At 38.3% G+C, this 23,711-nt stretch overlaps 1 protein-coding gene across 7 annotated transcripts in view; it reads left to right on the top strand.

Moving 5' to 3' along the window:
• The first annotated feature begins 940 nt into the window (after positions 1-940).
• CGNL1 (cingulin like 1) overlaps positions 941-23,711 on the top strand; it is an 83,294-nt gene continuing 60,523 nt past the window's right edge. For 2 of the 7 annotated variants that reach the window (XM_075764036.1, XM_075764035.1), the window contains exon 1: positions 941-1,064. In XM_075764036.1, the coding sequence (XP_075620151.1) occupies positions 988-1,064 (77 nt within the window). In that variant the 5' untranslated portion in view covers positions 941-987. Of the gene's footprint in view, positions 1,065-19,544; positions 19,673-20,029; positions 20,205-20,605; positions 20,723-23,711 lie in introns of those variants that run through there. The other 5 variants (XM_075764034.1, XM_075764032.1, XM_075764037.1 and 2 more) reach the window with 4 other exon arrangements.

The following is a 23,711-nucleotide window of genomic DNA, read 5'->3' as shown; positions in this document are numbered from 1 at the left end:
GGATACAGTTAGCCAGCTGGACATTTTACACACTGATCAGGAGTTATTCCAAAAACTACAGAGTGCCTGTTACAATTGTATCTTGTAATGCTGCTAATATCCTGATGTGTCCCACAATATGAGATAGCAGATTACCTCAGCTAGGAAAGATGAAGAAAAAAAGCAATTACTTATCAACAGGCATGGACCAAACAGTTTCTCAGAAATTAGGTGATCTGAAACTCTGCTATAGGAACTCTAAGCCTTGGGGAAAAAAGCTTGCATTAACTTTCATAATTTGAACTGCACATAAATAGAGAATTTTAAGGGTTTAAGATGAACAAGGAAGACATTTCAAAAGTACAGAAGTATCAACTAAGCTTTGGGATCCAACAGATGCTTAATTGCAATGAAAAAAGGAATGAAACACAAATGTCAAAGTACATAAAGAAGAATACTCCAGGAGTATCGGTAACTACTTAGTGAAAGAACTGAATAGATCAGATCTTTCCAAGTCTAGAATTTTTTCAGTACACAGATGGTCTAGAATTCAGTGGAAACAAAAGTATCACATTGTAAGCCAGTTGTTTAACATACTCTGCTTTTATATAAACTATGGGTAGACATAGCATTACCGTAATATCGTGGTTGAGAAATCAGGCACTTAGGGGTCAGAAAATACAGCATAGGTCAAACCACAATCACAATTCTCCTCTTTTCTTGGTTAAGCATGAAGATATGAGATTGGATATTCTACTGATTTATGTCAGGATGCCCAAGTGGACCAATAGGATTTAACGGCCCTGAGCAGCCTCATCTGGGACCTCCACCCACATCCCTGCCCATGGCCCAAGGGCTTCATTTAAGCTCAGCCCTGGGCCTTTAATCTCTGCCTGAGCTCTGTTTTAGGTGTGCCTGTGCTTAGCCATGGATCCTGCTGATCAGATCATGAGCTAGGCTGACTTCCCAGCTTCATCTTAGCTCTGCCTGTTACTATGGTCCTGCCTGATGATTCCTGGGCTGACTCTAGCCTGCAGTCTGCCTGCCTTGATGTTGAACCTGCCTTGCCACTGCAAACTTGCCTGGTATTTGAACTTTTGCTTAACCCCTGCCACCTGCCCTGCTCTCTTGCCCTTGTATTGTTGGCCAGGGCCCTGGCTGGTGAGGCCTCTGTCATGCTGGCTGTAGTATCATGTTTGGCTCCTTTGGCAGGAGCCAGGCCTTGCTGTAGTCTGACTGCTTATACTTTGTTACCATCTATATTTCTAAAGAGTGAGAGCGTAAATTTCCTGTAAAGTCCTACCTTCCCCAGCAAAACTTGGTGGTTAAGCCTGCATTTAGACTTTGCAGCTATAGATCACTGGTTAAGAGATGAAAATCAATTATTAAACTCTCACAACTACTGCAACAGTATGATAACATAATACTAATGAATTGCATGTTAAAACAAATGTCTTTAGGTAAAAAATAGCTTTCTCAAAACCTTGAAGAATGTTTATAAGTGACATTTTGTATAAGACTTTGCAAACCCATTTTTATTGGCCTCATAATGTTTGGCTATATATCTTTTTTTAAAATTTGTTTTCAAAAATTTCTAGACTTCAGTTATGAAAACTTTTTTTTTTTTTAGTAAAAAGAAAATTAATTATTTGGAAGTTGTTTATAAACTTGTTTCAGAAATACGAGAGTGTTCTACCTCTGCTGTTAGTTTTTTCTAAGACCAATAATTCCATAGAAAATATCAAGAAAAGGCTGGAGCATTTTCAGACTGACAAAGCATTGCATACTTCTAGTCCTAAGTGGTTTTAAAGACAGAAGGTGAAAAATGCTGGCATTTTAGAATTTGGTGGCTCCTGTTGATTTCAGGGGGACCAACACCTTACCCAATAGCTAAAACAGAGAGACCATTCTGCCAAAGGAAACATTTCCAGAGACAAAAAAAAAAAAAAAAAAAAAACCCCAACAAAAAAGTCAGGAGATGTCTCCTGGCAAGAATTACAACGCACAAGAGAAACCTAACTGACAAAAGTGATACTGCTCAAAGGCATTCTCATGGACAAAATATGTGCTTGCTTTGCACAGCCAAGGAAACTTCAAGTATTTAAGAGTGGGGGGGGGGGGGTGCGTGGAAGTCTTAACCTGTTGTATGTTAGTGAGGTATGGCTAGAAAGCAACAATCGGTGGCTTCGGCATTGGCAGTGTGAAAGCTCAGACCGGTACCTAAGCAGTCTCTAGTCTGTTAAAGTTCATTTGTCAGTTTCAAGTTGAAATTGCAAAGACTTTTCCAAAGAGTTAGAAAAATTTGAAGTCAGAAGGGGGGGGGGGGGGTGGGCATCAGAGGGAAAAAAATTGGTCTTTTGAAGTTTTATATGTAAGGAAAGACCTGGATTTGTGCCTTTAAAGCAAACCTTCCTGACCTTACAAATCCAAAAAACCTCACTGTGGCCAAAAGCCACATTGCATATACTTATCTTTGAGAGGAAGGGGGAGGGAGATCAATTCACAAGCAGGAAATGGCTTCCAGGTGTCTTCCTACTCCAGTACACAACTCCATCACTACAATCCAGTGATGCCAGGCTTAGTAGTCCCAGCTGTCTTGCTTATTCTGAAGGATTTGGACTGATCATGCATTATCACACCCCTTCTCCTGGTGACAAAGGATAACCCTGGCTCTGGAGCTGTGCTTGAACTGCTTCCAGACTGTGGGTGATTGAAAAACTTACAGGTAGGCCTCAATCAAGTATGAGCATGTGAAAATAAGCAGGGTACATATACATATGCATACACTTGCATATGCACTCATACCCATGTACATGGAAATTCAAATTGCATCTGTTTCTGGAGCTGGACAACAAAATTGGCTACTCTGCTTCTTGGTGTATTGTGGAAGGAAGTAACTGAATGTGGTGCGCTCTTTCCATCCCAGCATTCTGTACAGATGGTGAAGAGGGAGAAAAAGATCTCTTCTATTTATTCGAACTCAATGTTGTCTTTTGTCTTTTTTTTTTCCCCCTCCCTTCTTCCATCTGCAGAAACACTTCGTTGTTGGGTATTATGGTTTCATTGAGCAAATATGCTAGGAAGATCTTTCCAAAGCTTCATTCCAGCTTGTTAGTTAAGAATACAACAAAAAAGTAGTTAACTTGGATATCTGACACAAAAGGGAAAGTTAGTTTTAAGTAGTACTGCTTAAACATTCTCTTTTGACCTTTTCCTCGTGCAAAAGTTTAAACTGCTAGCATTAAGCAGACAGAAAAGTGCTGCTATCCATTCTGCTACATTATTTACATCAGTATGAGACCATGTCATGATGCAGTAGAAAAATATCCTTTTATTTGGCAATGAAGTCTCATTCCATGTTGGCTAACTTAACTGTTTTCCAGTTAACAAGAATCAGTTTAATATTCAGCAGGGAATGCGACATCTTGGGCGGAGGGAGATAATAAAGAAAACCAAAAGTATTTTTATTTTGATTGAATATATGGTGCCACATTCACTTGGCTGCAGAAGCAATGAATATTTGCATTCCCAATGCTGATGAAAGCTTCTCCATTGATTTCCCAAGAGAAACAGTTTTCACTGTGTTGTCTGGAGGACCATTTTGAGCTAAACTCTTAAGGTCTGCATTCAAGTATAAATTTTTTAGTAACTATTTTCTTTTTAAAGCTGAATGCAAGTACAGCAGTTCCTTGGCCTGGAAAAGGCTGTACAGAATGATAGTTTTCTCAAGATACAGTAGCTGCTTTCCTGTGCAAAAGGATGAACAGATTAGTGAGAAGTTTAACTCTTACATGTAAATATTTTTAAAAAATCTGTCTTAGCAAAAAGCGGTTTGAACTGCAGGAATTGGCACCATATTTTCATGTCAATGCGAGAGGTGAGACTGATGGCATGACACCAACCAGCACCACCCATACTCAGACTATGTCTGTAAGTTGTGGCATGGCAAATATTACAAGCCTGTATTGTGGAACTTACAATTGTTTAATGTGACAGATTACATTCTATTGTATAAGGAGTCAAGCAACCACCTTCTCTTCTGTCATTATGTTTTCTGACAGTAACAAACGCTTTGATGTTACAACGCTCCAACATCATGGTATGCTGAGTTATACCAGCACACCATATTCAGTTGATGATTTTGTGAAGCTCTGAGACATTTCCACACTGGAGTAGGGTCAAGCTTCTATTTTTATTATTCCACTAAAGCTTTTAATATTGTAACTTTTAACCTTTATTTCTCAGTGTGTGAGAAACCCTAAAAAGCTTGACACTGTAGTCCATCAATTCTATTGTCAAAAAAGGAAAACTATATGACTCTGTATATCCAAAGTTTTATTAACTACTTTTTGCCTAACTGCTTAGCTTCTTCCCAGATCTGACTGTTTCAAAATTAAGCATACTACTCCTGCACCATATGTTCAGATGCACCAAGGGTGAAGGGAGTTGTTTTTCAATTGGCTCACTGTCTTTTAATGAGGCAGGGGACTTGTGACCTCAGTGCATTGCGACTGATAAATGGTGGGATGTACCCACACATACTCACAGAAAACCTGCAAACACAAATGAGTTGTGGGTAATCTCTAGCCTTTACTAGGGAAAGGCAATCTTGTGGGCAAACACTTAAGCAGAAAGCTAATGCTTAATAGTATGTGATTTTAAACTGCCAGTGCACAAGCCTGTCAACATTTATTTCCAGTTCCTCTGATCCTCTTTATTAGTTTCCTGTCTTGCTTTTATCTTAACCATGTCACAGAAAGGTTTGATTTTTCTTTTGTTAACAAATATTCCATTGTTTTCTTCAAATCTGTCTGCATTTCTCAAGGATCTGAACAGGTTAAAAATGTTGTTTGTGCTGCTGAAGGTGAAGTATGCTCTTAAACAAAAAGTTATGTAACTTATACAGAATAATATCACGTGCTAGACCATTATGCTAGGATCTGATCAGATAAGTAAGCTTTGCCTTCATTAAAGACTTTAATCTTGATTATACTCAGGGCATCTCTGGAGTTTTCCTCTAAAGGATCTTTCATGCTCTGGTCTGGAATTTTTCAAATAACCAACACTATTTTTTGAGAAATCAAAAGCAAAAATTTTCCCCTCTGTTTTAAAAAGTAACAAGATGATGACACAATGACTTCCCCTTGGCTCTCAGCTGGGAGTTATAAATACACAAAAGCTAAATTCTAGTCTGGGTTGGTTTTTTTTAAATTTTATTTCATTTTATTTCTCCAAGATCTGTTTTCTGGAGATGTGTTTAGGCCTTAGATCTTTTGCTTGCATTGCTACAGAACTGATGAAAGTCTGAGATTTCAATCAAAGGCTTAACAAAACAATAATCCTCTATTGCCCTAATTCTTCTCAGAAACATCTCTCTCTGACAAGAACAGTCCTTAAGCTTTTACATCTTTTTCTGCTTAAAATTACTTTCCTAATTAGCAGGAATTGTTTCCTCCCCAAGCCTTTGTGCCTGAAGAACACTGTATTTATGGGAAAGCATCTCTCAGGCTTTGTAGCTCCCCACCCTTAAATACTAGAACAGTGATAACACTTTACATGTCTCAAAAAATTCCAACTTTCTTTTTAAACAAACAGAAGAATTCATTAACATCCTTCACAATCAGCCCAATTCCATTTGAAGCAAAAATCAGAAATAGCAGGAATAATCATGAATCACGCATATTTCATGCTTAATGTAATCACTAACTCTCAAGCACAACATTGCAATTTAAAATAAATATATTTGGGAAAGAGAATTAACTTTATACTTCCATACTAATCCTGAACCAAGTCTTTAGACACCATATTTAACAGAAGTTAGAATCGGAATGTGTGAATGCAGTTGAGTATTAGACATTGAGTAGGAAATGTAAAACAGATTTCCATACCAGAGGATTTGTTTCAATTTTTTTCAACTCAGCAGCTGCTCATCCTTACAGGTGATAGAGGCCCCATTTCAAGAAGGTACTTAGCAGGAATAGTATCAGTAGCTTCAAGTAATTCTGCCCACCTAGGTTGGACATGAGCTCAGATGCCATCCTGACTAGGTGTCAGTCATAATAAATTTACTTGCCAGCAAGTTTTAGTGTGCTAACTGCTGATGTAGACTGTGCTTAAGGAAGAAGTTCCTGACAAGATGCAGCAATATTTGGGAAGGTCACAAAGAATCTGTTAAAGCAGATGAATTTGAGTCCAATTGAATACAAAATAGTTCATACTGAATGAGATGACACTATTAACTAGTGTGGTTTGGAAGAACATTGGAATGAAATTTGTTAGTGCCTTTACAAGGAAGTATGCAATGTGAAGATGTGATGATGGCCATGGCTTGTGTGACTAAGTGGTTGTTATACCGCCTAGCCAGTAGGCATGACTGCACCTGATTTGACGCTCTTTTTTCAGACCTGAACAGAAATAACTGTTCAAACAGCTGAATGTCTGTTCCTATGCCTGTGAATACCACTGCTTAAATCTAAGAGGAGTGGTTGAAGCTGGAGTAATGATCTCTTGCACTTACCAGTAACCTAGCTTAGAGAGGCCACCACTGACTTGTGACAAGGTCTTAAATTCCTCTCCCCTGGATATGGAAGTCTGGGAATGGACTGTTTTTCCTCATTCAAATTCACATCTCAGTAAGGATACTGCAATCACAGAAAAAGCCCAGAAGTTGAGAGTGATTAAAAACAATTTGGAGAGACTTTCATATGACAGATTTGTGAGAATTCCTGCTACTGAGCTGAGACTGTAAGTAATGAAGATCATGAGGTTACATAAAGCAATGAATATCACTACAAATGTTTTTAATGCTGTCCTATTGAATAAGAAGAAAATGTACAATAAAAAAGATCAGATAATAAAACAGGGTTTTACAAAATATCTCTTCCCTTCATCTAGGTAACTAAATGCAACAGGATATTAATGAATCTTATGAGATTAAAAATATGACAAAAGAGTTAAATAAATTACAGTATCTCCTTATTATATTCACTAGGCCAAATAACTTTCTTTACCAGAAAAATACTTGGTTATTAGTTAGGAATAGAAAGAAGGTTTCTGCATACTTTGGGCATACATGATATTTTTAATTTAAAGAAAAATGTTCAGGGAAAAAATCTTTTTATTCTGAGGATACTCTCCTACTTTTGACAGTGAATTACTCCCAAGATCGCTTCTGAAAATCCTTGAATGCATGCATCCTAGAATTCAAAGTTTTGCTTTTATGGCAGATGCTACTTATACCCTTCTTTTGACATCAGATGATGAACATAGAATAGTTTGGTTTGCATTGTTATTGGTCGCAGTTCTACAAGGGAGTTATATTTCTGACTAAAGTTCGATATATATCATTAACAATGAACATAAGTGTCTATGCTCTAACAAGATCTTATAAATGAAGGGTCAACCTAGTAGCTTGTACAGTTTCACAGGTATGCAGTTGGAATATATGAGAAAACAGAGGAAAGATTCATCTTTCTCATAGTCTGAGTTTGCTAGGTGCCAGAAGCTAGCAGATTGAGGAAAGAAACTTGTGCATCTGGACAAGCAATAGGATCGGAACAGAGAAGCTGAACTGACTTGAAAACTAACAAAATCTGTGAAACAGATCTGATCTTTTGAAGAGCCAGTGCAGACCAGCAGAAATGACGGAGGAAAGAGGCCATGCTGAAAACTCCAAGTGCAAACTGACTGCCTCATCAACAGTCACAGCAATGTGAAAACTCTATGGATTGACAACAAATAAGCCGATCAGGCAAAATAAACTCAGCTGCTTCACAGGTCCACATGCAAACTTGGAGGAAGCTGAAATGCACAGCAGAGCCAGCTGGCTGTTCCTGAGGGTGGGCCTGCTGCCAGGCAGCTGTGACAGGGGGAGCCAGACTCAGTAGCCACCCCTTGATGACCTGGTCTACCCTGGGATTGATTGATATTCTTTACTGGGGATGGAGAAGTTGAATACACTTTGTGCAAATAGCCATAGATTTTGTTAATCATTATTTAAAGATATCTGTACAGTCAGTGTCCCACAGTCTGTAGTTTGTATTCCAAAATAGTCAAGAGCAGAAGAACTTTTCAGTCAGAGCACAAGAAAAAGTTTAATTAATTTTTTCCCCCAGAGGGAAGTTGGAAATTAAACTCTAAGCAAAAGCTTTGAGACATGGTCATCTTGCCAAAAAGAATCATAGATATTGAGACTGATCTTCTTTGCTGCCAATTTAGAAATTTAGGGTTTGAGCCTCTGCTGTGATATTTTTTTTTTAATTTTCCAATGTGATTGATAAATTTATTTTCTAAACATTTAATGCCTCCATTAATTCTCTAGCTTCACATATGGAAAAGTCCATGCTTGGATCTGGCTGGTCATACTTTAAGGACATGTTTCAAAGACAGACTGACATTCTGATCACAAAAGAAGGCTGTTGCAACCACTGCGTAAGACTAAACAAATGTTTTCATTGTACTCTGAAAAAGAAACATCGCTGATGCCCCTACCACTCTCATGTTTTGTTATGGGGTGTTAAAAAACAAGCAAGGACAAAATATATATTAGGATGCCATCTCTCCTCACATTCCTGGATTTCAGAAAGGAAAAGATGAGTGTTTCCATTTATTGTTTTTTCACTGTAGTGAAAAGAATAAAAATAATTTTCAGTATCTAGAGTGTCTGCACCTGGGGCCTAAATGAAGGGAAGTAGGTAAATAGTTCCAAGTAATTAATGTAATGGCTCAGAGGGGCCACAGAAGGAAAGGGGAGTTTCTCCAGTTTAAATGTTTGCATTCATGCTTTGCCTAAAGCAAAACAAGCTATGTCTTCTGGTTTGCATTTTCCCAATGAAAGCTTCCATTTGTCTTATTGTCATTCCAACATATGCATCATTTACAGCTTTCACTGCTTGAAATATGCAAGTACTGTACAATGCAATGTTGGTTTTTTTCCTGAGCTTTTAAGATTTTATAGAATTTAGAGTGTGTTTTGAAAAAGTGAACCAGTGAAGGCGGATTTAATTTAGAATGCATTGGGTATTTTTTGTAAGTGGCTTTGGTACTATGATGTTTTACTAAGTAGTGGAATCTCTAATCCAGAATGAAGTGCATCACCTCTTTCCACACTTGGGAGAAAGAGGATTCACCACAGAAATGACCAAAGCTGATAGGTTATACCTAGACTGGCCATTATTAAAGACTGAAGAAAGGGTGATGGATCTTGAGTTTCATCTGTTTCTGACATTCTGGTCATTTAATGTCAGCTGTAGAGATGTGAAAATCTCCAAAATACATTTCTGAACTCTCTCAGAGTTAGAAATTTATGCCAACCTTTTCTTACAAAACAGGGGAGGAAGAGTATTGCCTGTTTTACCTAATAGCTCAGTGAATTAGACGATTAGAGATCAGAGGAAGTCTGTGTTCAAGTCTTGACTCTTACTAAGGGTATTAGATTTGCATTTCTAACTTCCCACTTTAAGAACCTCGGTATATGGGATATTTAGGTGAAACACTTCTAGCTTCTCCTGTGGAAGTGAAAACATTGCGGACCAGAAATACTGTGATAGAAAGATATATTTACATTAATTGTTAGTGTATTCATCAATGTTGGGGGAGGCCTAGGTTTCTGTTTGTTCAAATTATTACTTAATACTAAATCCTGAGGAAGGAAAGCCCTATGAGACAAACTCCTTGTCTTCAGCCTATCACCGTGTTCCCGTTGACTAACATCAAGAATATTTTCTACCATCAGACCTCAGGCAGTATCATTTCTTCTATCGAAGAGACTTGCCTGCTGCATGAGGATAATTAATTTTGCCAGCTTTCACAAAGACAGAATTTCATTTGACTATTCACATGGCAAGCCTGCAGTCCCAGTTCTAGGTAACATAAAGTTCCCTTTGTATGATATACACACAAACATGTTAAGGGACATATCAACCTGCAAGTTGATAGAGTGATGAATTTGATGTGGAAACTGGAGACTGGAACAGGCCAAATTCATCTCATTAGAAGCCAGCAAACATCTGTTAGGCTTGGTCTATGCTTAAAAGATTTCCTAACACAGTGATCGTGGCAAAGTCTCCCTAGAATAGAAGCTGCTGAAGTTAGCCAAAAAAGCTCAGAGGGCTTCCCCAGACAAAACAAGCTGCACTGACTTCTATGCTCTAAACTGGACTTACAGTAGAGCTGTTCCAAAAGTGCATTGAAGAGTCACAGCCTTTGTGACACTCTAATATATAATAAATATCTTCTGTAGACCTGGTCTGAAACAAGGTTAACTTTATATGATGTCTGGATCTCAAATGAGTGATGTGACCACTGGTGAAAGTCTTATTATCTGAATTCATGTCTAAGAGTACATTCTCAGGATAAATATACAAATCCAGTATAAGAAGCAGAGTAATTGTTGTTAGGAAAAGTTTAGATTGGGAAACCTGTGCTTCTACAGCACTGTGTTTCACCTCCTCCCAGCATCACAATCTATTCAAGAGAAAGTGTAGTTTTGCTGTTGTAAGTGTATGTTATGGTATAGGGGTTTTGTGACACGGTCATGTCAGTCAAAGGTCACACCTTACCACATCCAGGATGACAGAACAGTGCTGGCAGAAGCCCATAGCCTAGTTGTGGTCTCACAGGAAAGGTCCTGACCTCAGAAATATTAACTCTCCTCACACTGCTCTAAAACAGGCTCCTTTCAGTTCTGATTACTAAAATAAAATTCTTATCCTTCTGAGGTTTATAGACTCTGCCATCTCAGGAAAGAGGTAACATCTCTCAAGCATGCAGAATTAACTCAATAATTTCTTGGCTGTACTGAGTGGAACACAAAGTTTTACATAGAGAGAGAGAGAAAGAGACAGAGTATGGTTGAGGGAAAAATATAGCAGGACAAAGTTTGATTTAGTCTATTGCATCTAGGATTTTTTCCCCTCTGCTAATTCAGTAGGAGAAGTATAAAAACCAGATAGCTTGGGACTATGGTGGAGGAATCAACCAAACTACAGACAAACCAAAGTAAAATAAAGTTAAATACTTCCCAACAGAATTCCAGATAACACAATGTGGGAGCATCAACTTCATGTAACTAAAGAATTTTTGTGAATATTCAAATGACTTCTTTGGAATAATAAGCTCTTATCTAACTCTGAATGGCCTTGCAACTAAAAATACAGTCTATTTAGTATTTCTTTCAACTCGTTTTAGACAGCATCAATAGTTTTCTCAGAAGATACTATCACCGTTTGGCAGAAACATACTTGCAAAAATAAACTAAATCCAGAAAAGTTTCCAGGGATGTATTTGGATACATGTGGATAGTGACTCTTGCCCATATTCAAAATAAAACACACTAGCTGTACAACAACTTTCTTTGCTAAATATAAGCATCCTAACATTGATAACCTTTACAGAAGGAGAAACTGATTGCCATATATTACTACCATCACCAGTATTTTAAGAGCACCCTCTACAGTCACAAAGCACCATCTAACCAGGAAAAGCTCTTCTAACTAAAGAAATCAGTATTAACTGAAAACTGTTCTATCAGGTTAGTTTATCAGTATAGTGTCAAATTTATATGAACATATCTCTGTGAGTGCTTTAAGTCCCAGAAAAGATGACTAGACTTTGCATGAGTGGCAAAAATAGATACTATTTCATCACTGAAGCCTCCATATTTGAGGTTTTAAAAATAAGTATTCTGGGCTGACTCATAATTAGGGTGTAAACTTCTCTTATGACAACAGATGGTTGTGGGATCTGAAATGGAAACCCAGGACAAGTCAGTGTGTGTTATTTTCAAAAGAAAGCAAGGAATAAACCATGGTAAAGGCCAGGATGAAGTAGTTTCCTTGAGTTCATTTAATTTATTTGTTTGTTCTTGGTTTTTAGTTCTCAGAATACTTTTACTAAGAGTTGTGAAAAACAAGTACTTAGTTCACAAGTGGGATTGAAAAATTAAAATAAAACCCCCGTAATTCTCCATGAAATGCTTATTATATGCATGTACATTCTACTGTGCAAACAGTTATGTGTTGCTTGATTTGGGGTTTTGGTTAGCAGCTCCCATAAAGCACATGACAACTCCTTCCTGGAGCTTCATAGTGAGGGGAGACAGAGTAGTGTGCCTCTGAGCTCTTCATATGCTACTTTTTTTCAGCAACCTTGCAGTTTCATGCAGCCCTTCTCCTGACGTCGTGAATCTGACACTATGGTAGTATAACTTGTTGTTATTGCAGTGTAACTCTTTTTTGATAAGATAAAAATTTTTCTTCTGTTCCTCATTTGTTTTTTTAGAATATATACTGGATATATTTATTCAGTTTGGAGAGAGTTGACTTTATTCTGCTATGGTTTCCACCCTTCCGAACGAGTAAAAAAAGTTGCATGTCTGTTTGCCACCTTTTTTTTTTTCCCCTCCCTTGAAAAAGAAAAAACAAAAGATTTCCAGATTACTCACTCATTTTCCCTCCCTTTTCTCTGCTTTGGTCTCCAAGTGGTATGCTCAACCCTAAATATTTTCCCATGTTTAATTTTGAATAGCGGTTTGTGTCATATTGAAATGAGTAGGATTGAAGAAGGCATTTTAAGTTAAGCACATGCTTAAGCAGTTTTCTGCATCAGTCCTGACAAAACAAACCTATAAATGTTGACAGTGTCAGTCCTCTAAAACCTACCTTTATTAACCTGTCTTTCTGGGTCTTGCCTAGGTTTGTAAAGATACAGACATTTTCTTAACTCTTCAGTGCATCAGTAGTTAGGATACTGCAGGTGAATCAGGAGCGATGCTTTACCTTTAAAGCAGAAGGATCAGTATCTTTGTAAGTTGATCTTTGTAAGTTTCTTATATAGGATATTACTGAAACATTTATATATCTTCTAAAATATTGCTTCACAAAACTATTTAAATTATATCACCTCACAATTAAGAAGAGTGGCTAGAGATAAAAACAATCTTAAGAATATTAACGATAATCCTTTTTTCTGGTCTTTATTTTTAAGCTACTCAGATGTATATTTGTCAACGGACCATAACGGTCAAAATGATTGTAGCCACCAGGTGGTGCTATTGCACAACATCATAAAAGTATACTGGCCGCCAAAATTAAGTTAAAAGAAAGGTTTTGGATCAGATAGTGCTTTAGACTCCCATAGGCGTGGAAATGCTTCCTTATCTTTGTCCAAAAGTAGGAAAAAAAAAAAAAAAGCAGCAATATTTAAGATATGCATGCATGTCTATAAGAAAAAAACTGTTAATTTTTACATGGGATAGTGATGATTTTATCTCTATTCCAAAAGTTACCTGGGTCTAAACGCAAGAATATATTTAACATTTCACCTGTTTATTGTAATAATTTCATTTCTGTGGAAATTAGGAGCTTAAATTCTTTACTGGATATTTGCATTGGTTCTCATCAAAGACACACACGTTTCTAAGAAAACTGAATATAAGATACAATGTCTGAAAATCCTTGTGTGACTAAAATGATAAATTAATTATATAGATTAATGATACATTAAACTAAATAAAACTTTGTCCTTCTATATTTTTAATCAACAATACATTTTAAAACATGAAAATATTTATTTTGTTCTTATGTGCTCTCTTCCTTGGTACACTAGATGTGTGTTAAATTGCCTGCACACCCTAAACTAAAATAATCTTTGATATACATTGTAAACAAAACAAAGCCACTTCAAAGTAAAACAAGATTTGAAAATAATATTTCTGAGAGAGACAGAATATATTCTGCCAATCTTAAAAACGTAGACCTTAATTTTATAAATATTTATGTGTTAGGTTTGACATTAAATACATCAAAAATGCTTACATTTGCTTAACATTACACGTATGCATGTTATTTCAGGATGAGAGACAGAACTGTTAAATTACTCAAAGTCTCTGCATTATCTTGCCATGATATATGTTTTTTGTTTCAGCATAGCCCATTCTTTTTTTGTGATTAAATCTTTTGTCTGCTTAGATTGTAAAGCATCTTTTTATATTGATCTGTATCTGCATGGAGCTCTGCAACACCTAGTATAATGTCCTAATGCTGAGGGCGTTATTAAGAAATAGGTAAGAGCAATAGTTCTTAAGAGCTACATGCGTAAAGAGCACAGAAGCCATTTAATTTACTACATTATTATTTCTACGATAAATTCATGTTTATGTTTGCAATGACTGAAACAATGCACCCTTTAAGCTTCCTTCAAATAAATACATTGACAATGCCAACAAATTACTAATTTTACATATTTGTGCAAACAGAGACTCAGTCTATGCTGCTCCCCAAAAAACCCAGTTTGTTCCTGCATTGTGGGCACAGCCAAATCCTAGCAGTCTGGACTTGACCAAGAGGAGCTATATAGACCACAGCAGAACAGATAACAGTTACAATAGCTTCTGGAACTTTAATGTAGATAGCATTTGGTAGTACCTAGGATTTCTACAGGCTCTTCTTGGAAAAACTTTTGTCATTGCTAGGATTACTTGAATAAGGCTAGTTGGGAGCAAGACTATGTCATTAAGGTGAAGGAAGAAATGTGGATATAGCCAAACATTATCCAAGGAGAAGAATGGGAGGTCAGATAGTCTCATGGAGGCAAGATATAGAACAGTGTCAAAAATCTTCAACTAAAGTTCATATCGGTACCAATTATACTTGTTAAATGAATATTGAAACTATTGTATTATGTGTGGTCAAACTGTGTTGAATCTATTTTACCCTCAACAGCTTCTCTTCATCTTACCTTGCACCTTTGAATATTGTATCTCACTCTTGATTTCTATGTACATAAGTAAGATTGATAATTGTATAGTCTTATATTCAGCAGGAAGAGTATATGTAAACTTGAGCTAACTAAAATGAAATTAAATTCCATAGAAGACAAATTAGTTTAAATCTTCATCTCCTAACTTGTTCCTTACCATGGATTAGCTAACATAAAGTAAAACAGGTATTTTTCTCTGTTGAAGACATCTGAAAATATTAATCTCTTGTTCTATAATTTCATCTGTCATTTTATACAATCGGATAAAATATCCTGCAATGTAAATATGTTCTTGAATAGCTACCCTAATGGCTGGGATTATTCAGGCTTTTTTAGAATACTGTTACACACCTCTCCACATTGCATGTCTGGGTTAGAGATAAAGGGAACCCAGTGCCCTGGGTTGTATCAGCAGTACCCTATGCATTTGACAGCTGTATATGGGAGAATAGAGAAATGGGAGAACAAGAGATCACAAATGTAAAAGACAGGGGCTACCTCCACAGAGAAAAAGAAAAAGGAGAGAGGGAAAGAGGAAGAAAGAAGGAAAGACAGAAAGCCACTGGGAAAAGGAGGGGAAAATAAGAAATGTGGAAAACAAAGGGCCTCCCTTTCTGGTTAGTTGTCTTTTGAGAAAAAAAAAAAAGAGGTCATACATTTAAAAGCAGATGGTAAGAGTGTAAAATTAAATTTCTTCAAACAACCCAAATCCTCTTCTGAAAGTAAATTTACACTACAGTAAATTTAACATTTAAAATAGAACTGTTCTTTGGTGTTCTACGATAGCCAAAGTGGCCTGATTTTTAGAAAAGGGTATTTTCTGATGCTCATATAACTCAAAAGTGCTTTGTTAAGTTTAAATGATTAAGATACAGATACAAATTTACAGATATAATTTTAGAATCAACCCTGTAAACATTCTGCTTAAGATAAAATGTTTTGAGAAAACAAGTCAGTGAAAATAATGGTAGAGACTAGAAAGATCTGAATTATGAAGATTGTTTCTTGAAATAAAAAAATAGATAAAAACATCTATTCAGTACCTTACTGAATACAGTAATTACAGGGATAATTTTGTTATTTCTTAAGGAACAGACATCCAGTCTTTTATAATAATTTGAGAAAATTTGCAATATGTATTGTAAAAGATGAGTCAGAAACAGTGTTTCAAAGTAATTACATACTGTGAGAAAGACTTCCCCCCCCACCCCCTGTGAGTATTGGATCAGATCCTTTCCTGCAAGAAAATCAGGGGACTATAATAAAGTGTCAAAATTCAGTTCAATGTGTCGTATAATAGAAAGAGATAGAGATGCATCTTGCTAGGAGCCAAGCTTAGCACTACTAAACCAAGCTTTCAATAGTCTGACTGAATGCAAAAGGAGAGCTGAATTTAGGGAATGCTATTCATTACCTGAGGTGTGCTGGAGTAGCTAGCAGCTGGAATTAATCTAGAGCACAAGCTGCTAGGGCATTACTGTTTGTTTTTGCTTTAGCTGCATACTCCATTTTGTATTGTATTTCACAACTGCCTGATAATACACTGCCTGGACAGAGAGACATTAATCATAGTGTCAAGCCAGTTTTGTAAACAAGGACCAAAGCCTTCATTTAAAGGAGAGGAAGAGAAAAGTAGGTGGATGAGGGGTGGGAAAGGAAATGGTAGCCTGCACTGAGATGATATTCTGTGTAAGACCTAACTTTGTCTTCAGTGCAATTTTAGCTTATTGCTGTGTTTGTGTGCATTCCTTCAAAAAAAATCTTACCTCACTGGACAACCTTGTATTTTTGCAGTATTCCAGCTGGACTATGGTTCTTAGTGAACAAAGTCTTAATGTTTGTACCATTATTATACCAAGTACTGCTAAAATTCACGTTCAGAATATACCAAAGATCTGTAAGAAACTGTTTGGTTTAAATTACATTTTTCATGAAAATTTAAAGGTTCAAATTAAACTTTCCTCAAAGGCTCAGAAAGTGTAGGATAGAACTTTGAGTAAAAATCCAGTCAAAGCTCTCCTTTTCAGTCTGGGATGCTCACAGCCAATATAAGAGTTTTAGCAATTGTGCCAGTCCCACCTTTTTCCTGCTTTGTTTTGTTGTTTGTTTTTGGTTTTGGTTGTTTTTTTTTTTTAAGAAAATAAAATAAAATAAAGAAAAAAGAAAGAAAAATGCCTTGGCCTAATTATCATATGAAACATTTTTTCTGAAACTCAATAGAGAACAAGAGAGCAGTTTTCTAGGCAGTTAATGCTGAGCATGCCAGATAGCAATTGAATTGTCTCCTGAGCGGTTACCTGATCATGAAAAAAAATAATTATAGACTATATAATAATGACTAGTAGTCATCATAGCCTGGTTGTTTTAGCAAGAAATAAATCTTTTATTTTTTTTGTGGTTTGCTTCTAAATGCAATGGAAATGTATTATTGTACAACATCATTGATTAACACCTGTTTTAATTAACCTCAAACAATAACCTGAAAATTATAGGTGTATACACCTCTTTAATGAAGCATTTTGTTTTCTATTAAGTTCAATTCCTTCACGTCACAAAACTACAATATGAGGCTGGACAAACTGTTAGCATATTTCTTCACACTTTAATTGTAATGAAATGCAGACATATATACGTATCTGTGAGTTCAAGTAAAAACTTTGCCATATAGCTCATGTAACTCTGAGAAAAAAATATTTCATTACTTTGTTTCTTTTCAACTCCTTGTTTCTCAGTTTTACCAGTTAGAGGGAGTGGGGGGTAAACTTCATGTGCTTCCTGAAAACTACAGTGAAAGGAGCTAAGCAAACTATATAAATCTTTTACTTAAACAGCTCCAAGATGAGTCATGGTCTCTGGTTATGTGAAAAAATGTATACGAAAAGCAAATGTTAAATGGCAAAATATGTAAAATATCAAGACGGCAACAAAAGTTTGGGCTGTTCTGTCTCATCAACATTTTTCCAACAAGTCAACTTAATACCAAGGGCAGAAAAATCCATACATCTATGACTTTCCTCTCAACAACCATTTTGAAGGAGAAAGAGTTTAGTACATTATGCAGAGGTGCATTTTCCACAATAGAAGTCTTTATAGCCCCTGTCACACCTCACACTTCCATTCTCTCAGAAAAGGAAAACATTGTTAAATGTCTGCAAACACCTCACTAGCTGGCTCTTTAGAACTATTTATAATTAGTCCAGTTCCCACAGTTTATAGTTCTACTGTTTAACCATCAGTATAGTATTTTATCACAAGCTATTGCTGTCAGTTGGTACTTTTGTGTCTCCTTATTTTGCTTTTGACTGTTTCTTGCAGCTGTCAATAGATCCTTATGGAATACTGACTTGGAATATTACAGAAATACATGGGTTTTTTAAGTTCTCAGAATGCACTTTTCTGATGTATTATAGATTTGTGTGAACTTTAGCTTTTCCTTTTTTTTTTTTTCCAGCACAGAACCTAAAACAGTGTCCTAGAAGTATCAATATTGATGTATTGGCAACGGTTACTTTTCTGGTTGAACCTCTTCTGTTTATGCATCCTAATTAAAACAGGGGCATTCTCTACAGAAAATCCATACAATTACATACAATACAATTCCGGACAATAGTGTTTGCTAACTAGGCTTGTTTTGACAGACATGTAACAGGTAGCAGAGCAGCTCTGTCAGAAATTTGAGGAGCAGTGACCTCCAGCACAGCTGGATTTGAAAAGAGGATGTATGCCTACCCATACTCCTGAGGCAGAAAAACTCTGTAAGTGGCTTTCATGGCTTATATACTAAATTTTTCCTTTTCATGTTCAATGCCCTGCATGTCTCTGTTCTAGACATGAACCTATCATGTTTTGTTGTGGTTTTATTCCCTATGTATTCGCTATAACCTTTGTTTCTGACAATGCTGATTGTTTTAGGTGGTTCAAATCTTGAGAACAAATTTCTGAGGGTGGAAGAAATTAACCGAGGCCCAATTTTTGTGAGATGCTTATAGTCACTGATTTGTTGGTGGGTTTTGTTGGGTTTTTTTTGTTGTTGTTGTTTTGTATAACACTTGTAAACCTCAAATACTTAGCATGTAGCTTTCCTTCACACATGGGTGAGGGGAGAGGGACATGCTGCAGTATGGGAGCACTTCAGTTCTCACTATACATGCAGAATATTCTCGAAATCTACAAATACCTTATTGTGATGTTTCTAGTCTAGCTGAAGACATTGTGAAAATCATCCAAAACGCTGAAGACAGCCTAGGTGTGCCCTGAGGTTCTCGTGACGTTCTCTGAGCAGTACGAGCACACTGTCCTGTTAGCTCCAGAGTGCGTGCCGCAGCCAGGCTCCTCAGTCCTTCCCTCTTACCTCTACCACACGTTCAAAACCGCGCCTGCCCTGCCCTGTCCTTGTGCTGCCTCAGCTCTTCCTCACCGCGGCGGGAGGCTCGCCAGCCGCCTCCGCACGCCGAAGGGTCGTGCTAGCGAGGGAAAACAAACCCGACTGTCAAGCGGCGTCGAACTGACAGTACCTGGGCCCGGGGTGGAGTTTCTTCTTCAGAGGATTGTTCTAGCCACCCCCTTTCGTCTCGGCACCGTTTGCCGCAGTCTGAACAGAGGAGGAGTTGGGCGTTTTTCCTTCTGTTTGCGGTCTATAGGTGTCTGTCGGGGAGGGCTCTAGCCTGAGGAGACCCCGCGCGCTGCGTTCCCTCTCAGGGAGCCCAATGGCCGCGGGCAGGGCCGGCACGGGACGGGCGGGAAACAGCCGCGCGCGCGCGAGGAAGCCCCTCGCTCACCTGAGGGAGCGCCCCCCGCCTGACTCCTCCCCGGCAGGGCCGCTGGAGGGGGCGGGCAGTCCGCGCTCAGGTCTGGCGGCGAGTGCGGCTGGCGGGGCGGCGGGAGCGGCAGGAAGTTGACGGGGATCCCCCTCAGAGGGCAAGGCGGATCGGGACGGGTGAGGAGAGCGGCGGCCGGTTTGCGACGGGAGGTCTGGGAGCCGAAGCGAGGGGGGTACCGCGTCGCCCACTTCTCCTCGCCGAGATGGCCGGGGCTGGGCGAGCGCAGGGCTGTGGCGTGAGCCAGACCGCGGCAGGCACAGGGAACGTCGTCGTGTGGCGCCGCAGGGGCTGCCGCGGGACGCCGCGGCTGTGGAGGTGGCTTCTCGCGCTGAGGCGCCTTGCGTCGCTGGCTTTCCTCCTCCATCTCCCTCCGTTAAACACGCTCCTTTCCAAAGGCCAAGGACGTCGAGTCCTCCTGGGCCTGAGTAAAGAACAACATGGCTCTCCCTGTACGACCAGCTGGTAACGCGCGGGGAGGCTGGCGCAGCGCCGGCCGTGCTGGGGCAGGCCTTTCCCCCGAGCGCTCCTCGGGGCTGCGCTGGCGAGCGGCGGCTGTGCTGCCCCCGAGGCGGGCGTGCTAAACAACGGAGAGGGGAGCGCGGCCACTGGGCCGCGGAGGGGAGAGGGAGTTGCGGTAAAACAGTCTCAGTAAGACCTGAATATTTTTTAGTTTTCTCTCGCGGCTGTGAAGAGTGGGGGCTCCTTTCCTCGAGTGCCTTGCACCGGCCGTGGCTGCCCCAGAGCGGTGGTTGCGTTTCCTCAGCTAGAGGTGCTGCTCCTGGCCTTTGGTTTCAGGTGAACTTGCACTGCCCAGGACGGGCGAGGCCGTTGGCCGCTGAGGGCCGGGCGCCCCCCGCGGGTCGCTGGCACTGCGGTGCGTCGGGGGCGCTGCGGCCGCCTGCCCGCACGCATTCCTCCAGGGATTCCTGGCATTCCTGAGCTGAGAGCACTCTGACTTCTTCATCTCCCTTTTATTCCACGAATTAGCGTACTTGTGCGAAAGGGTGTGTCCGCATTGTGTGTGTTCTTTTTCATGGGAAAAGCTTATAATGGCAGTTCAGCCATTTATTCTTCTTCCCAATTAACTTTGCATCTGATATAATTTATATCCCTCCCATATGATGACAACTTTATGTGGAGATCAGTGCTGCGATAAAACTTCTGTGGTGAGTTTGGATTAGCATCCGCAGTTGATATAAGAATATAGTTGTTACAGCTTTTATCTTTCTCCTGGTTTTCTCTTTTGCATATAAGTATTTTTTAAAAAAATCACTGCAAAATAGCTTGAATAATTATCAAAGTAGAAATAGTGGAAACCTGTCCTTGAAAGGTGTTTTCTTTATCTGAACTTCTACACTGTGTTTAACTTGCGCACATTCATATAACATGAATCCTGTAGATGAATCAGAAACCCCGTAGGATATAATAATTTGTGGTATACTTATATGAATTTGAGAGATTCGGTATCTGACCTTTATTCGGACAACTGTCACATGTCTTCTAGCTGGATCTTTTTATAGAGCTGGTTTTAACAGGACTTTAAAACTTTTATAAAAATATAACTAAAATGGCAAAACCAAACCGCTGATTACTTTTTTTAACGTGCTTTGTAAGAACTTTTTTGACTAGCAATTATATTTTCTAGAAATGTCATTGTCATTGAATCATCTCAGTTTTTTTCTCATGTTAGACCCGGAATAAATTTGCTTATGCTCACAGTGTATACTAAACCAGATGTGGATACTGCTGATCTTCTGATTAATATGAAAGTATGCCAAGTTGCTATAAGCTGCCTTTCTTCCTCCCCCCCCCCCCCCCTTTTTTTTTCTCTTTTTTTTAGTTCTTAGAAATTGGAGTGTTTGAACTCGGGTCTTTTGGGAAAAGATTATAAGTGGAAATGAAAACTTTTCATACAGTATTGGAATGTAACATTAGCAATGTAGTAAGCACCATGTTTCACAAAGGAGATGAAGAAGTTTGTCGTGTTATGAAAGGCAATTATTCTACTTTTTATTGGATGTTATTGTTTTTGAGACAGCTATACTTTTTAAACAGAAAACAGTAAAATTACAAAGCAATATTTATAATTTTTATTAAAAATTCTCTTAGGATTTTATATAATATTTCACACAAGAGAAGGTAATTTGTATTAGTAGAAGATGTTTTCAGTTTAATATTCACATATGTCTTTTGAAAAATTGATGTGAGCTAAACAAAAGAAACCCCCAGTGCTTCAAACAAAGTATCTTATAAAGGGACTGATGTTTTTATATATACGTATTTACAATTTAGAGGTGTTGTTGAAGGTTACTAATTATTGGGAAAGAATTTCTAGTTGGTTTACATACATCTGGAATTGCAACTACATTAACTGTTTCTAAGTCCCACTTTAGTGCAAATGTACACTAGAAAGGATTATTTTTTAGCAGACGTCAGTAATGTTATGACAGTAATGAAAAGAGAGGGCTTTTCATTGTTAACCTCATTGATTACAGAATTTGCTGTGATATTCCAAAGAGCCTGTCTTCTCAGTGGGTGTATCACACAACTGTTTTTATTCAGTATCTGAATTAGTTGTGTTTTGCTTTTAAATCTAATAAATGGGATGACTGCTTAGGCTGCATGAATTGCCTCTGAGCAAACAAGCTTATTTTAATTTCTGTTATTTGCATTATTAGATCTCACTGTCACTAGTAAAATGTCTAAGAATGCACCCTGTATCCCGTGACAGGGTATATATGGGGGATGTGGAATTTAATTTGCTGCAAAAATGGTCTGTGGTGTATCCTGTGTAAGGAATTTTACCTCAACAAAAGGATGACAAAGCTGAAAAAGAGAATTGGTGTTCCTTCTTCTGGTTTACTTTCTGTAATTGGAAGTTGACCTTTCTGGGAGTATTGGTGAAACTGGTTTGTCTAGGCTTTGCAATGTCATCTGAAATGTGTGAAACGGCATGACCTCAAACCTGAATTTTTAAATCTTTTGTCATGGAGCAATGCAAGATGAACATATGTGCAAGGAATTTATTCAGTCTGGACCACAGTGGGCAGGTTATTATTTAAAAATAGCTACTCAAGTATTTTGAGGCCAAACAATTCTGCTGATGTCAGGAATTAAACAAAAGTAGACCAGCACAGTTTCATTCTGCAGCCTGCTGTTTTACAATTTTGTGCTTTTTGAAATCATAGTTGTAGTGGTGATGATAATGTCATTATTATCTGGCCTTTTTACTATGTTGGTATCCAGAAAATGTGTGTGTTAATATCAAGTGCGTGAGCCTGATTACACAAAACAATGTTCAGCCTATGACATTGTTTACCTGTTTTGATAGAGGGGAACTAGCAAGAATCTGGTCAAGATCACTGATGTAATAGATTTCTGAGAAATGGCAATGAACACTAAAATAATGAGCCATTTTTCCCCACTTCTGCACCCTTTCTATGCAACTCTGAGTGGCAGCAGAAATGATGGAGCTACATACTCCCATGTATTCAGATAAAGGAGACTTAAGAAATTTGTGTTTCTTCTTTTGTCTACCCTGCTTCATCCTTTTTAGGGGTAGGAGGATGTTATCTTCTACCTGATCTGTTCAGTGACATGATTCAGAGCCTGGCTTTACAAAGAACTATATCTTTACAATATAGAGATTAACAACTGAGTCTTGAGTGGCCAAGATGAGGTGAAGATGTTAGAGTTTCTCCAGTTTTGTTGCTAGGTCTCAACAAACTGCCTACTGAGGAAGATGATACTGACCTGATGCATCCTCAACTTAGGTTTGGCAGTTTACAGGGTTTTTTAATACATCTTGAATGCTGTGTTGGTAGGATGTGTAAAAACCCAAAACCAGGTTGGTTTTATAATTTCTGTCCTTACTTGGCAAAAGAATGGAGAATCCTCCCACTGAGAATGCTACATTACCAAGTTATTGTGTGAGGGAAGGTACTTCACTTTTCATGAAGTGTTTATTCAGGCATGTTCAACTGGAAACATTAACACATTTCAGAAACTGCTTTGGCATTGATTCTGAGTGGAGTTAAATCTAAATGGTAGTATTTTTCAGTATAGCCAAGTATGAAAATTTAATGTTTATGCCTGAGAAATTAACATGTTAGGAATGCACGTGCTAAAGATTTAGTGGAGTGGTAGTCATGGAGT

Source organism: Balearica regulorum, chromosome 12 (assembly GCF_011004875.1).
Source record: "Balearica regulorum gibbericeps isolate bBalReg1 chromosome 12, bBalReg1.pri, whole genome shotgun sequence".
Taxonomy (NCBI): Eukaryota; Metazoa; Chordata; class Aves; order Gruiformes; family Gruidae; genus Balearica; species Balearica regulorum.
This window is presented reverse-complemented; position numbering and strand designations above follow the sequence as displayed.